Source organism: Limulus polyphemus, unplaced genomic scaffold (assembly GCF_000517525.1).
Source record: "Limulus polyphemus unplaced genomic scaffold, Limulus_polyphemus-2.1.2 Scaffold1490, whole genome shotgun sequence".
In the NCBI taxonomy this organism is placed as follows: Eukaryota; Metazoa; Arthropoda; class Merostomata; order Xiphosura; family Limulidae; genus Limulus; species Limulus polyphemus.
The window spans coordinates 228,357-243,118 of record NW_013667100.1 but is presented as its reverse complement, the minus strand read 5'-3'; the positions used below and the strand labels follow the sequence as shown (position 1 = coordinate 243,118).

Sequence of the window (14,762 nt, the reverse complement as noted above, 5' to 3'; positions counted from 1 at the left end):
CGAGCATGTTTGGTTAACCGGGGGATTCGAAACCCGCGACCCCGTAGATTGCGAGTCGAGCGCCCTAACCACCTGGCCATGCCGGGCCATTCTTAAATTATGATCTTAAGAAAACGATTCAAAATATGCTGTTTATCCCAAAGGATGAAACTGCCTTACATATGTACACTTGTAATGATTCTGTGCAAACGCTAAAGAGTTTGAGGAATCTCAGCAATTCAGTCTCGTGAACTCTTAATTATGGTAGAATTTCACACAAGCTTGATAGTGTTTTTATTTTTTTGGCCAAAGGTTATGTGATGTTTTAATGCAATTTGTTTCTAAAACTAGAATTTATAAGAATACCTTAATTAATTTACAAGAAAGAAAAAAGGGAAAAGGAACAAGAAATGCATTTACAGGTATGCTTAATTTCACTTATTTCCCACCGAGTATTTGAATAGAGTAACTGGAAGCTCGCAAAAACAAAACAAAACAATGTATTCGGAGCAAAAATATTAATTCTCTAATTTATATTGAGTTTGAAACAGAGAGGTACTGGACACAATTTAAATTCAATAAAGCAATATTTACTCACCCAAACAATAATCCAGATTTAAAAAGTGCTTTTTGACGCATATACTGGAGAACTAAAATCCTCAAATCCACCTGTAACTCATCTTCTATCTTAAAATTCTATCCTAGACTGAGAAAGCATAACATTTTATACAAAAATGGAATTCCTTTCAGGATGCAAGTACTATCCACATCACTGATGGTCACTCTCACCACAAAATAAGGGATGTTGTATCTTTGAGGTATCACCTGACTTTCCAGAAAAAATGATGATATTTAGCTTTACACAAGTAGGTGTGTACGATAACAACAATTGTTATTCTTTACCTATTCTGGCGGAGTCTTAACTAAAACTGCAAAATAAGTAAGGATCATCTAAGAATCATTCGATGTTTAGCTACATAATTAAGAAAGTTGATTTGTACCTGAAGAACAAAGTGTGAAAAATACATCCACGTTAATCTTGTGTCGCATTATTTTACTTAATGTCACAGTATATTATTTCTAAATTGTATTTTCCGTAGTTACGTTTGTTGGTCAGGATCAATTATAAGGATTGGAAGCACGGCTGGATACTTTGTCTTGATGGAATCATACTTCGTTAGCATCCAGTCCAAACAAAGATGGTATTTCATCATAGTATAGTGGTGTCAGCATGTAAATTTGATAGCATTTAGGAGACAACTTAGCATTTTCCTCAACTTTTTGAGTGTTTTCTATTACAGCTGTAACTTACAAACACCATAACACCTTGGAAAATTTTCTAACATACACTGCATCATCTTTTAAATGTCATATCTCTGGCAGGTCGTAATAAATCGCTGGGAATTTATTACGGTCACTTAAGTAGACACGTGTTGCGTCCAATATGGCGACGTACTTCCAATTGCCAGATGACAGTTGATGAGCTTTTGAAAGCTGTGCTTTGGAAGATGCTCGTGTTGCTTTTGTAACCCTAAATCTATGTGATTTTCTATTCTACAGAGATCTCCAATATGATGTTCGCCTATTCTGATTTTAGAAAGGAATGCAGAGAACAAAATTTTAGAGTTCCGAAGTAAGGGATATCTGTAGTGTTAAACGGTATTGGTCTTATGATTCTAGAGGTAGAAAAACAGGTATTTCATGACAACTACCAGTCGCACTTTGGAGGTAGTAAAGAAAGTTAAATAACCTGTCATCGACAGTAACTCAAGACCTCAGCATTCCATTGCATTTCAAGATAAAGCCTCTCTTGGAACCATAAAAAGAGATTTCTTCCAGAAAAAGTCATCTACGTTTGGAAATCAGCACACTTCAACTGAATCGCAAATAGAGTGTCAGGGCATTTTACTTCCGTGTAGTGGCAAACCATGCGGATGGCTAGGGGCAAGGTTGGATATGCAAATTGTTTTCATAAATCTGAAATTATTGAGTAAACATTCTCTGGTGATCCGTGTTTTTCTCTATGGAGTATCATACAAAACAAAGATACTACAATCGTTCTTATATGTAGATATATGACAATTTCCAGATATCGTATTGACGCTTAAGACGGTGTTATTCTATGTTTCACTAATGTTTCTTAGAGAAATTTAGTAAGAACCACAGAATAACAGGAGGCTCGCCAAACAAAAATGCTTTGCAAAGAGAAAATCTTAATTCTACAGCCTTGGCCGAGTTCGAAGAAAAGTAACAGGTTGAAGACATTGTGCAACGCAGTGAAACTATTTGTTTCAGCCAAACTACAATCAGAGTTAAATACAGATGTATTTTGTGGTTTCTTTATTGGCTGGTTCTCTAAATCTGTTTAAATTTATACATATCTCTGTAAAAATGTGTAATCATCATGAACTAGACTGAAAACATATGGCATTATATAATTATAAAAAAATGCCTACAAAATAAGATACACTATATCATTAGGTCATCACTTGACTTGCTATTGGAAAAGATCAATGTCTATTTCTATACAGTATTCTCTGTGTTACTGCAATCTTTCCTACTAAAAAGTGCATGTGACACCCTAGTGAATGACCTAGTTCCACGAATAGCTAGGGCGAGAGTAACGTAATGGCTTTTGTTGATCAACATTCTGTATTAAAACTACATACATAATATGTAGAGGAATTTAGAAAATGTTTATATTAGCTAATAGGAAACACATGGTATACCTTTATTCACCCCTTTATCTTCACTGTGAAGGACGATTCTGACACTTCAACGGATGGTTTTCCCAGATGTAAAATTACAAGGCCACTGTCTACCCAGCTGTTTGCTACATCAAGTGGTGCTTTAGAGCCAGTATCTGCTAACGCTCTTTTATTACACTTGGATGTGTAAAGTGCAGCTCGAGTTTCTCTGAACATTGACTCTGGATACTGGAACATTTTGTAGGCAGCAGCACAACAACCTACATCAACAACCCCACTGATGTCTGAAGTGGTTCCCCTGCCAATGGTTGGGTGGACGTTCCAGAGCCACTGGAATTGTTGACATCAGTAGGCCTTCCCAGTGCTTAGAATATCTCTTCAAATACTTTAATTCCACAAAGGTTTTCTTGTGGTGATGTTTATGGTGGTTCTGTCAGAAGTGTAGGCACATTGCCTGTCATTGGCGTTTTTTTTGACAGAATAGCTCCTGATGAGAAACTAGATGATCTTCCTTCAGCTTCCCCACATTCCTAGCAGTTCTGGCTTAACATGTTTTGAGGTGGCCTCTGGTGTCATTATCATTAGTTGGGTGGTGGGCTGTGAATCAACATCTGTTCAGCTGTTGAAGGTGTTATGGTCATGGCGTAACTCTCTACTGATGGCTTAATTGTGATCATCTGACCAGTAGACAGTTGGGGAGTGGCTTTGGAGACTTAAGAACCAGCTCACAGGCAGCCACAGTTAGTTCTCTGATGTTAGATATATCGTCCAGCAAGAATCTACATTTATAGGCTGTGTTGAGGTGAAGCTGATCCCCAGTGTTTCTGGAATAACATAATATACAGAAGACTACGAACTATAAACTTTCACTCTACTCTCATTCCATTTTAGTGAAGAAGAGCAGGTAATGTTAAAGCAATATTGAAGAAGTTGGCCATGAAACATTAGTAATATAATGTGAAACCAAGGAAATTCTGGACTTCTAATTTAGTCTAGATTGAAGTCAGTTTCCAATCACTGTGATCTTTGCAGGGTCATTAGAGATTCCATTTCTTCCCACAATATGACTGAGAAATTCCACCTGTGTGCAAAGTTCCCTGTTTTCAATTTAAAACCTGTCATTATTACTAGCTGTAGTACCATACACAGGATCTCAGCAGCAAACTCGAATGTGTGGCTAAACACTAAGGATTTGTCGACACAACTAAGGCATCTATCCTAGAGCAGTCCCTTCCGTGTAAGTTTCTTTAGCATCTCAAAAGCAGTGTGAATGTTACAGGAACTGAATGACATTATCCAAAGTTGGTACAAACTATTTCGAGTACTAAAAGCTGGTTTAGGGCTGCTCTCATCATACAGTTCAACCTTTTAGTATCGGGTTTTAACAGGTCTACAGTGTTGAACCATTGTGCACTTTTCAAAGTATCTATAATTCACCTGTTTACAGGACTCGAGTGGTGTTAATACGAGTTACTGCATTCACCAGTGTGAAATCAACATAGAACCTAGACATACCCTCATTCTTCCTGTCAACCACTACTGGAGACAACCACACACTCTGAATGCTGCATCTACTGTATTTCAGCACTGCCTACATCCTTCCTGTTCTAGGGAAACCTGTGTACACATTGCTTAAATGGACGTGTGGCGCCTGTATCTATGTGAAGGTAAGGTGTTTTTGTTTTACTCAGTTGGTCAAGGCACCAAATTTACTCCTTCTCATCCACTCTGTAGTATTCTCAAGTTCAATGATTTCCCTTAGAGCAATTGGGTAGGAAGATCGTCAGAAAATATCTTGCGTAACAAAAATCTAAAATTCTCTGACCTCGACTGAGTTTTAAGAACGAGACTGAACAAAATGGAACACTCTTGATTTCAACCAAACAACAAAGTAGACAACTAGGGTGGCTGGAACTAAGTGGCTCCTTTCACTATCATTCTACATTAGGACTATATACAGAGTATGTAGAGAAAGTTTGAAAAATGTTATATTAGCTAAGGAGTTAGAAACACATGCTATGTCTGCATACCACAATTATTAAATGTTACACATCTAATGATTAAAATGGGCTCTTAATAAAGTGAGTCTATAGATGTTTATTGGGAAAACAAGTTTGCAGTTTTCTTCACTGTTTTTTTTTCTTCTTTACATGGCTTATAGTTCGTGATGCACAATGATAAAACAGACCTATTGTTATCGTCCATCTAATTTTCAGTTTGATGTGTTTGTTGATAAACACAAAGGGCAATCTGTGCTCTGCTTACTGTGTGTATCAAATCCCGATTCTTAGTGTCACGATTGTTTGTTGGTTTGTTTTGAATTTCACGCAAAGCTACACGAGGGCTATCTATGCTAGCCGTCCCTAATTTAGCAGTATAAGGCACCTAGTCATCACCATCCACGCCAACTCTTGGGCTACTCTTTTACCAACGAATAGTGGGATTGACCGTAACGTTATAACGCCCCCACGGCTGAAAGGACGAGCATGTTTGGTGTGACGGGAATTCGAACCCACGACCCTCAGATTGCCAGTCAAGCGCCCTAACCACCTGGCCATGCCGGGCAATTGGTCTGAAGAAACTTGAACTTCAGGAAATGCCTGACTAAGTTCCAAGATTAGTTTTTACTTAAGGTTCGTGTGAACTTCAACACATTGGTTAATAGCATATTAATCAATCGTCTATATTCACAGTAAAAGTTTATTGTAGCTTTTTTCAAGTCTTCTACGTAATAAAATAATTTTAGTTATTTTATTTTTAATTCAATCTCTAATTTTTCGAACCAATAATTTTTGTTTTCTTCTTTAGGCCCGAACTAGCACCGTCATAAGCGTGTTTCGTACTTCAACATAGCCTTCATGTAATAACATGTAATCTACTACATATGATTATTATATAGGCCATAGCGTTTCTACGATAAGACATTTTTCCAGCTTGTCATTAACCACTGTCGCAGAACCTACAGTTATAGCAAGAAGTACAAGCTCTGTATCACGCAATACCATCGTGTGACAAACCATACACTCAGACTAGAAGTTTTCAGGTTTATCTTTCTTTATTTCTCATTTATCAAAGCCCGTTCCCTTTGCTGTGCTCTCTTCCCTTGTCTTGACTGGTACTTTTGTCTTTCTCTCCAACTTTTCCCTCATTCACTCTATTTATTGACAGTTTATTTCTTCTTTCTCAATTGTTGTATTATATGAAATGTATTACTACATGAATATGTCTCAAAGTTTTCATTAATTTCAATACCACATCGTGTATTGTTTACTTTAGTATTCCGAGTGACGAACAAAATAGGTCCTGATGTAATGCTGGACCTGCAGGTGTTCTGTGGTTTATTTTGATATTGTAATTCCAAAGTATAAGAACAGTTGCTTTGATTGTGTGGAAGTAAAGTTGAGTCCTTTGTCCACGAAGAGGCTCATTTTTTTCTACTTTATTACTATATTATTCTAACAATAAATTCATTCATGTGTACAATATCTTCATTCCTAAGTGTTAAATAATAAATCAAAAAACAACAACACTTAAATCAAATATCCATTAGAGATTAAAAAACAAAAAGCATAATATTAAAATGATGCTTAAATATTTACTTACATGACTTGTGCTACTTATACAGCGCCGTTATAAACTGACTGGACTTTTATACATCTGTCTGTTCTTATCTGTCATTAAACATACTTGAAGGAATGAACAGGTTGGCGTCGTAATTTACATCAGTTGTTGTTTATGATTTAGCGCAAAGCTACATAATGGGATATATGCACTCTGTTCATTACGGGGATTCGAACCTCGGACCATTGTAAGTTCGTATACTCAGCGCTGACCCACCGTGGAACAAATTTATATCAGATAATCTCCTACGCGTACAGAACAAAAGAACTCGAAGACACTACTTACAAATAAAGGGAGTGGGGTAGGGGGGCGAATTAGCTGTTGGAATGGTAGTTGCGTCAGCCATTAACAATACGTGAATTTATAAACAAATTATTTTATTTCAGGTAGCGTAGGGCTCTTGTTTAGACGTTTTGTGTTAAATTGATCGTAAGATTTTTCACAGAACCAATACTTTCAACATTAAAATATCGTCGTCATTTATTTACTAATACTAGCAACCGGCTGTACCAGTTAAAGGTTTCCCTTGTGTTTCTAGTATAAAAAGGATGAATTTAATACCATTTTACTTATTTATATGACTTAAGAAAAGTTGAATGGACGAACAGTATAATAAAACGTATTTGTATTCGATATTTCATGTTGCTTTTTGAACCAAGTCTTTTTTTGGGGGGGGGGCGTAGTTTAATTTTGTTTTCATTAAGATTCCCTCGTGGTGAAACTTTTTAAGTAATGTTTTTAAACCGGTATGAAAGAGGTCTCCTTTGACTATTCAAAATTTCCAGAAGAACCACTTCCATGTCGCTGTTTTTGTTTTTTTTTTATCTTGAAAAAAGAGGGTTCTTTTCCTAAAAGGGGGCCGAAGGCCGCCTAAAGGGGTCACCTATTTTAACCACTCACACCACTTAACAGTAATGTGTTGTCTGTAAGTCAGCCATGAATCACGAGAACGATTATGCACTCTGTAGGCTATTACACAGTATGACATGAACTTCAAAAGCAAGAAATAAAAATATTTGTTATTCTTAATTTTGGTTTTATTTACTCTTGAAGTAGAACATTTTCGGGGACAATGCGCAAGTACATCTAGTCAGGAATATTATTGGAATATAGCAACAGTAGAAAAGTTTGTATTTTTCAAAAGAAGAATTTAAAGCGCTCTTTGATAAACAATAATTGCATCTTAATGTTTAATAAATAGGATTACATTTAGCAGGTAGTGAACATATAGAAAAACGGAGGGAACTTAACCTGCTGTGCAAGAATCCCATGAAGTTCGTAAAGAATTCAAAGAAAAAGAACTATTATTTACTGTTTTATGCTTTTAGCAGAGTTCCTACCTTAATGTATTCTTGTGAATATTCTGTGAACGTCAGCTTTTTCTCAGAGCACCTTCTTAAATATTTTAATATACTCTTGTTAACATTCCCTGACCATAAACTTTTCTAAGAGCCAATGTGTACAGTATTGTTTATGTTTTCAGTGATTATTCTTGTCATCAAAAGGTGAAAAGTATCAAACTCCACGTGGGCTTAGCGGCCAGGTCAGAGACTCTTAAGAGTTCAGGTATATCCGTCCATAATTTAGAACTATTAACCATAGACAGAACAAAGGCCTAATCTTACTCTTTGAAATGAATAATATAATTTGCTGTCATTGAAAGTGCCGGGCGTGGTCAGCGGCATCGTGTTTCATACATTGGACCCTTCGATCCGCAGCCGAGCGTGTTAACCATTTGGCTCGAGAGTTTAGTTTCAAGTTCGTAACAGATGAATTTCATGATTATACGTTAGATAAAAACTGGTAGTAAGGAATATAAATTAAAAAAAGAAAAAGAAACGTACGGCTTCAATCATGTACTATACAGTTCTACCGCTAATGATTACCACGAGGATATAATTCTGTTACTAAGGTATTAGAGCCCTATCTGCTATGGTACTATACAGTTCTATTGCTAAGGGTTGTTGAAGGAGTATAATTCTATTACTATGATACTAAAGCTTTATCTACTGGGGTACTCTACAGTTCTATTGCCAAGGGTGACTAAGGGATATAATTATATTACTTAGGTACTACAGCCCTATCTGCTGGGGTGCTGTACATTTCTGCAGCTAAGGGTTATTAAGGGATATAATTCTGTTACTAAGGTACTGCAGCTCTATATGCTAAGGTATCATAATCCAACTACTACGGTAGTGTAGTTCTGTTACTAAGGTACTACAGCTTTATATGCTAAGGTATCATAATCCAACTACTACGGTAGTGTATTTCTGTTACTAAGGTACTGCAGCGCTATATGCTAAGGTATCATAATCCAACTACTACGGTAGTGTAGTTCTGTTACTAAGGTACTGCAGCTCTATATGCTAAGGTATCATAATCCAACTACTACGGTAGTAGAGTTCTGTTACTAAGGTACTGCAGCTCTATTTGCTAAGGTATCATAATCCAACTACTACGGTAGTAGAGTTCTGTTACTAAGGTACTGCAGCTCTATTTGCTAAGGTATCATAATCCAACTACTACGGTAGTAGAATTCTGTTACTAAGGTACTGCAGCTCTATTTGCTAAGGTATCATAATCCAACTACTATGGTAGTGAAGTTCTGTTACTAAGGCAATACGGCCTTATACAATAAACTACTATGCTTCTGTAACTAAATACTATGACTGTTTACTAGGGTATTACAGCTATATTACTAAGGTACTATCCCTTACGATGTTACAACCCTTGGTACAAAACCATTACTAAAGTAACGTATTTTTTACTAAGAGTACATACATTATATCAACAATGTTATTGCTGGTATTTATATTAAGGTACTACATATTTTTGCGATACGAAATCCCTTTACTTATGGTACTTTAGAGTAATCTACCATGGTATTCGAGATCTTTGTACTAAGGTACTTCAGCTCCATTCCCTGTGGTATTACATGATTTTGTACCGAGGTTTTACAATTCTATTAGAAAGATATATTGCCCTATTCACTTCGATATTACTAAGATACAACGATTTCACATACGTGTGTGGATTGCTTTAAACCCTACGTATTATTTAATTGTCAAAATAACTATTTTCTTTTCGAAGCCCTGGTTTAGGGCTTCAAGTACTAGTGTGATCCTAAAATGCTGAAAATGGTGTCCACATCACCCCAAAACTGGAAACTTCCAAAATCCTTTCAACGTTTTCGCGTTAAGAAAAATATTTGCATTTGAAGATTATTTTCAACGAATTATCTTTCACTTCATTTAGTTATTTATAATCAGTTATTACATCTTAAAGTTAAGTCAATTTCTAAGAAATGAATGAAACGTTTTGCAAGGCTGAAGCGTAAATCATAACAAAAAACTTACTTAACTAGGTTTCATGCTAAAAAATACATATAAATGACTTAAACGGTGTACAGAGGATTGAGTATGTTATACCAAAACAGTTTTGAATATGCAAATCAGCAAGTCACGTGACAAACACAGCCAATGTAAAGTTGCATTGAAACAGAATTGCTTGTATAGGTAGTGATAACAACAAAAACTGATCACTGAAGTATACTTAATTAAGTTTACACTTAATAACTAAGTAAACTAATCATTATGTTATTATAATTTTTAGTAATAATCATCTTTGTAACACAATTTTCAGATTTCGCTGAAGATGGAATAAGTCATTCCGAAACGTTCAAACTTTGTAAATAAAATGTTTTATGTTTTATCAATCGTCTTCATCTTCATTATATGACTTCGTGGAATAAAAATGAAACAAGATGCTGTTATTTTTTTTTATCTGTTTTTAATCAAAATCGAACATGTCTTCTAAGTACTTATCACAATACGAGCTTACAATAAACCAAAATTGAAGTTTTTAATGCATTTTTGTTACAAATACTAACATGCGATACACTTGGCAACATTTAACGTACTTGTATTTGGTAGTTACTAGTTTGGTATGAATACAGGAGAGGATAATGTAGCTGGAGATCAAAAACATTATAATATTAAAGCAGCAATTCATTGGAACATTATATTGAAAACGTTTACGAAAAGAATGTGTTTGGAGGAAACAACTAATTTTGAAGATGCTAATATTTATGATTCAAACGCGTCTTTACGATACTATACAACCGAGATGGAAAATCTGCCTTATTTACGATTGTATTGTTGTTGTTACTACTTTAGGGCTCCTTGGTAATGACTTAATAAAGTTGAATACGTTTAATATGTATCTACTTGTTTTTGCAACACTTTTTTGTTGAGTATGCTTGAACAGATGTAAAGATTTGTTGGTTCTTAACCACAAAGCTACACAAGGAGCTAACTGTGCAATGCCCATGACGGGACCATAAACCCGCTTTTTAGCGTTATAAGACTTCAGACATACCGTGGAGCCGCTTGGGGGACAGTTGTGTAGAATCAGTGGAGAAATAGTAGAAGTATTTTGAAGAAATCTACAATGTCAAAAATAAACCATACAGATTCTATGAAATGTCTAAATTAAATGCGTCCTCTAGTGACTATAATGTATATTAAAATAATCTAGGTTTTATTATTTTTTTCTTTCCAAATTAGCTAACTCGAGTCTAGCTCTATATAAATTTTTGGAAATGTTTTGTTCTAAACATCAAAAATTTTGTATTGTAGTCAACGCACCAAGTGGAGAGTAAATGTACTATTTTACTTCGATACCAGCGCACCAAGTGGAGAGTAAATGTACTATTTTACTTCGGTACCAGCGACTTGCAGTGTGATGTTCACTCAATACATCAGTCCGTGAATTATAGTAGTTTCAAAAACAATAATTCCACATTTAATCCCTAAACAAAATATAGCCAAGTTATGGCAAAACATAGACTATCGAAGTGAAATAGATTACGATTTTTTTACAGTTTATGGTAACAGGCGAACTCATCTAACTTAGACGTAGCGGCTCATTGTCGGACTGTGTGGTTTGTGACCCGTTACCGCCAAGAAAACAACAACAACAAAAGAAATGCACTCCGCACTTTGAGGATGCGTTATACGAGTGACAGTCAAATCACACTGTTCGATTATACAGGTGTAGATCAAGGGTTACCGATTGGTGGCGTTGCTGAGTAATGTTCTTTAGACAAAACACATTCAAACTTACTATTATAATATATCATGGTCATCAAATCATATTTTTAGTTAAAAGAAAAGAAATACTAACGTTTATAAAAATTATGGTAATTCCATTAACGTGTTGAGTAATGATATTTTCTTTTTGTATTCTGTACTATCTTCACCGTCTTCAATATTATTAATAATTTATTGTCATAATCTTTTATATTTCAATTGCGGCTGGCATCATATGATGCAAGCATTTTGCTCGCAACATTGTGAATGGCTCGCTGCATAAATTTGAAAATCTTTGCTCAAGGGGTGGTGGGCAGATTTACACAAGCCGCAGAGGGTTAAAAAAAAGCATTTTGTTTGATTTTTTACAAATGAATACAACTATTTGAAATAAAGTTAGAACATAGTCATAAAAAAAAAAATACGTGATGAAATGATACGGTTTAAGCTCAGATTAGTTCCGACTTTACGCCTATCTTCAAGACGCAAACCAACAACTATGTATAACTAATTATATTATCGCAGAAATAGATGACGTCATAAGTTACGAACGGAACTAATTTTATTTAAGATCGGTACTCATTCTTACAAGGTCTGACTTCAAACACTTCGTTACCCGTACATTACTGTGTACAGCAACAAACGTTAATATACTGTAAGTGTAAGACATAAGGCGCACATCCAGAAATGAAGTGAGTAACTGTATACGTGTAAAGCGTGAATCACGCGGTCGAAATAAAATACTTCTCACAACGAAATCGAATACTGATATTCGAATAAACGTTTTCCAATATTTTAAAACGGATTTTAAGTAACACAAAGTTACGAAAAGTAATTTAACTCGTATTGTGGACTTTTCACACTATATACGAAAGATAAGATAAGCAACACTTGGCGTGAAATTTTATTTTCAACACCAATGCTGAATGTTACACAGATCTCGCCCGTGCAGCTGGAAGCTAATCCACAACAGAATCGTTAAATTTCATAATAGAAACAGCTTGATATATGTTTCAGTAGAACTTTCGGCAGGGTAGACATAGTTATTATTGAATGAAAAGTAGACGACATTTTGCCCTCTACACTAAAGGGGCCTGAAGAAGGCCTCAGTATAGATGCCGTCACCTTCAAGAGGCAGTTGTAGTCCATTAATTTAAATGATAACTTACTCGTCCTGGTCCAGTTTGTTATGACTAAAGCGAAGACATAACAGAACTTTTCTAAAAAATAAAGTTAAAAAAGATATTAAAGTAAAAAGGGAAGACTTAAACTTTGGAATTTCCACCTGGAATCTTTAAACGTCAGCAAGTAGCTTTGGTGTTGAACATTTATCTGTCATCCCGAAATCTGAAAGTTACAGTTCCTGTATCATTAAGAAACCTTTTTTTTTAAATATATATAAGCATGAGAGTTGTACTTTCATCTGTCATTTAGAATTAGATCATTATAGTAGCATTCTTCCGGTTGTCAAAAAGTCAGAGTGTTGTACTTCTTCTGCTATTCAGAAACCTGGGTGTTGGGTTTCATCTTTAGTACAAAAACTGAGAATTATTAAAGTTATGCTCACAAGCAGCGGAACAAACTTCAATTTGGGGGGGGGGGGGGACCTTATTTGCTGTGTTGAAATTGCAGCTTTCCCTGATAAGTTGAGGGCTACGTGCCCTTAGTGTCCCCTTCCCTCCCCTGATCTGCTGTATATGGTTATGCTAAACCTGTTATCAAGAAATCCGAGCGTTGGGCTTAATTTGTTTTTATGTTCGCGGTACGTGTTCCACTAGCACTTATATTAAACTTAAAGCCAGATCTATAATAACAGGACATGGAAGGAAGTTCCAAGTTGGATAAAAAAAACGACACCAAGATTTGAGACGGCTTGACTGTGTAATGAAAAGACTATTATAAATGTACGACGTTTCGACAAGATTTTGTCATCCTCGGACACCTTCCCTTGATTTGATACGGAGTTGCTTGTCGAAACGTCGTACATTTATAATAAAGTTTTTTATTACCCAGTCAAGTCGTCTCAAAACTTTTATTTTCTAAAAAGTGGGTTCCTCGTTATCAAGACTTCAAGATTATTTTGCATAAATCATGCTAGACCTTACAATAAGACAAACATGCAATAATTTAATGTTATAGTACAAACACGAAGTATGCATACATAAAATATAGAAATATGTTTAAAAGGATGTAGTAGTAGTAAAACTTGGATGGAAGAGAGTTCAGAGTAATTTACTTACCATGTTGAGGATGGCTTTGGTTCTGGAAACACGATATAAAAATATTTCACTTTTTTCCCCCTCTGTGTACAAGAAAGACGTGTGTAATGAGTCCTACTTCACCCTGGTTAGTTTACAAACTTCCAAGTGGATTGACGGTTCAAACATATCCTAATGAAAGATGTCATTTAAATATAGAAGCTGATTTTTAGTTACCAGCGATCACTGTATTTAAAATCCATTCGAATTTACACAGTGGAAATAGCCAACCAGCAGCGAGAAGGCTGATTGGTCTCCTCTTTCTGTGCTATTTACGTCACCAGGAGACTTAACACTCTTCTCGCCATGTGTACGATACTGAAGCCTGCTGAGAGTAGCCCTCTCGTGGAGGCTTGAGAATTAAATCGAAAAGAAAGTCTATGAAATTCTTTCGAAAAATTGTTTGCGCAGTATTGTATAGTATAAAGCATTTCCTTACGATACCCAAGCTGTAATAATCAATAAAATATTCAGTAATACATCGTACTACAACGTGTACAAAGTACACAGCAAGGAGGTTATAAACAAAATGATGTTATATTGCGAGCAGTAAAATGGCAAACATCTCGAATCTTTTTATTTTTTGTTGTCAGATTTGTCGTTACGCGCTGGAACACGAGACCAGTGCTCGAATCCCTACTTGGTATCTTGAAAAATCACAATATTATACTGAAACGCTTAAACTTTCGGCGCCTACAGACCCGAGTCCCGAATCTTTTAAAGCAGTGTTTTTCAACGTGGGCCATCTGCCCCCCCCCAGGGGGCCACGCCATGTTTCTAAGGGGCCACACGCAAATGACGGAAAATTAGAGGGCCACAGTAAATTCTGAGTGGGCCACCCAAACTTCACTGCCCGAATGAAAAATTTAAAATTGAATCAAAGGTTCCCTTCTCCCCGTATTCAAGTGTTCATCAGGCCCAAGGATCACACTGAATAAAATGTCAATGATTTACAGAATATTTTCTACTTGTATAAGAAAACAGTATGTTATAAACAAAATATTTATAAACAATAAAATATTGCAAAAATAATATTATAAATCAACAGTGTGGATATAAAGTAACCTTTTCCCTAAGTAACAGCGGTGGGGCCACAGAGATAAATC

The 14,762-nt window shown here is 35.7% G+C and overlaps 1 protein-coding gene across 1 annotated transcript in view; it reads right to left on the bottom strand.

The window, feature by feature from the left end:
• Positions 1-13,964, bottom strand: part of LOC106463817 (calmodulin-A-like) — a 29,835-nt gene extending 15,871 nt beyond the window's left edge. The window contains exon 1 of the mRNA XM_013923887.2: positions 13,639-13,964. Coding sequence (XP_013779341.1) covers positions 13,639-13,641 — 3 coding nt within the window. The 5' untranslated portion in view covers positions 13,642-13,964. The remainder of the gene's footprint in view (positions 1-13,638) is intronic.
• Positions 13,965-14,762: the final 798 nt, after the last annotated feature.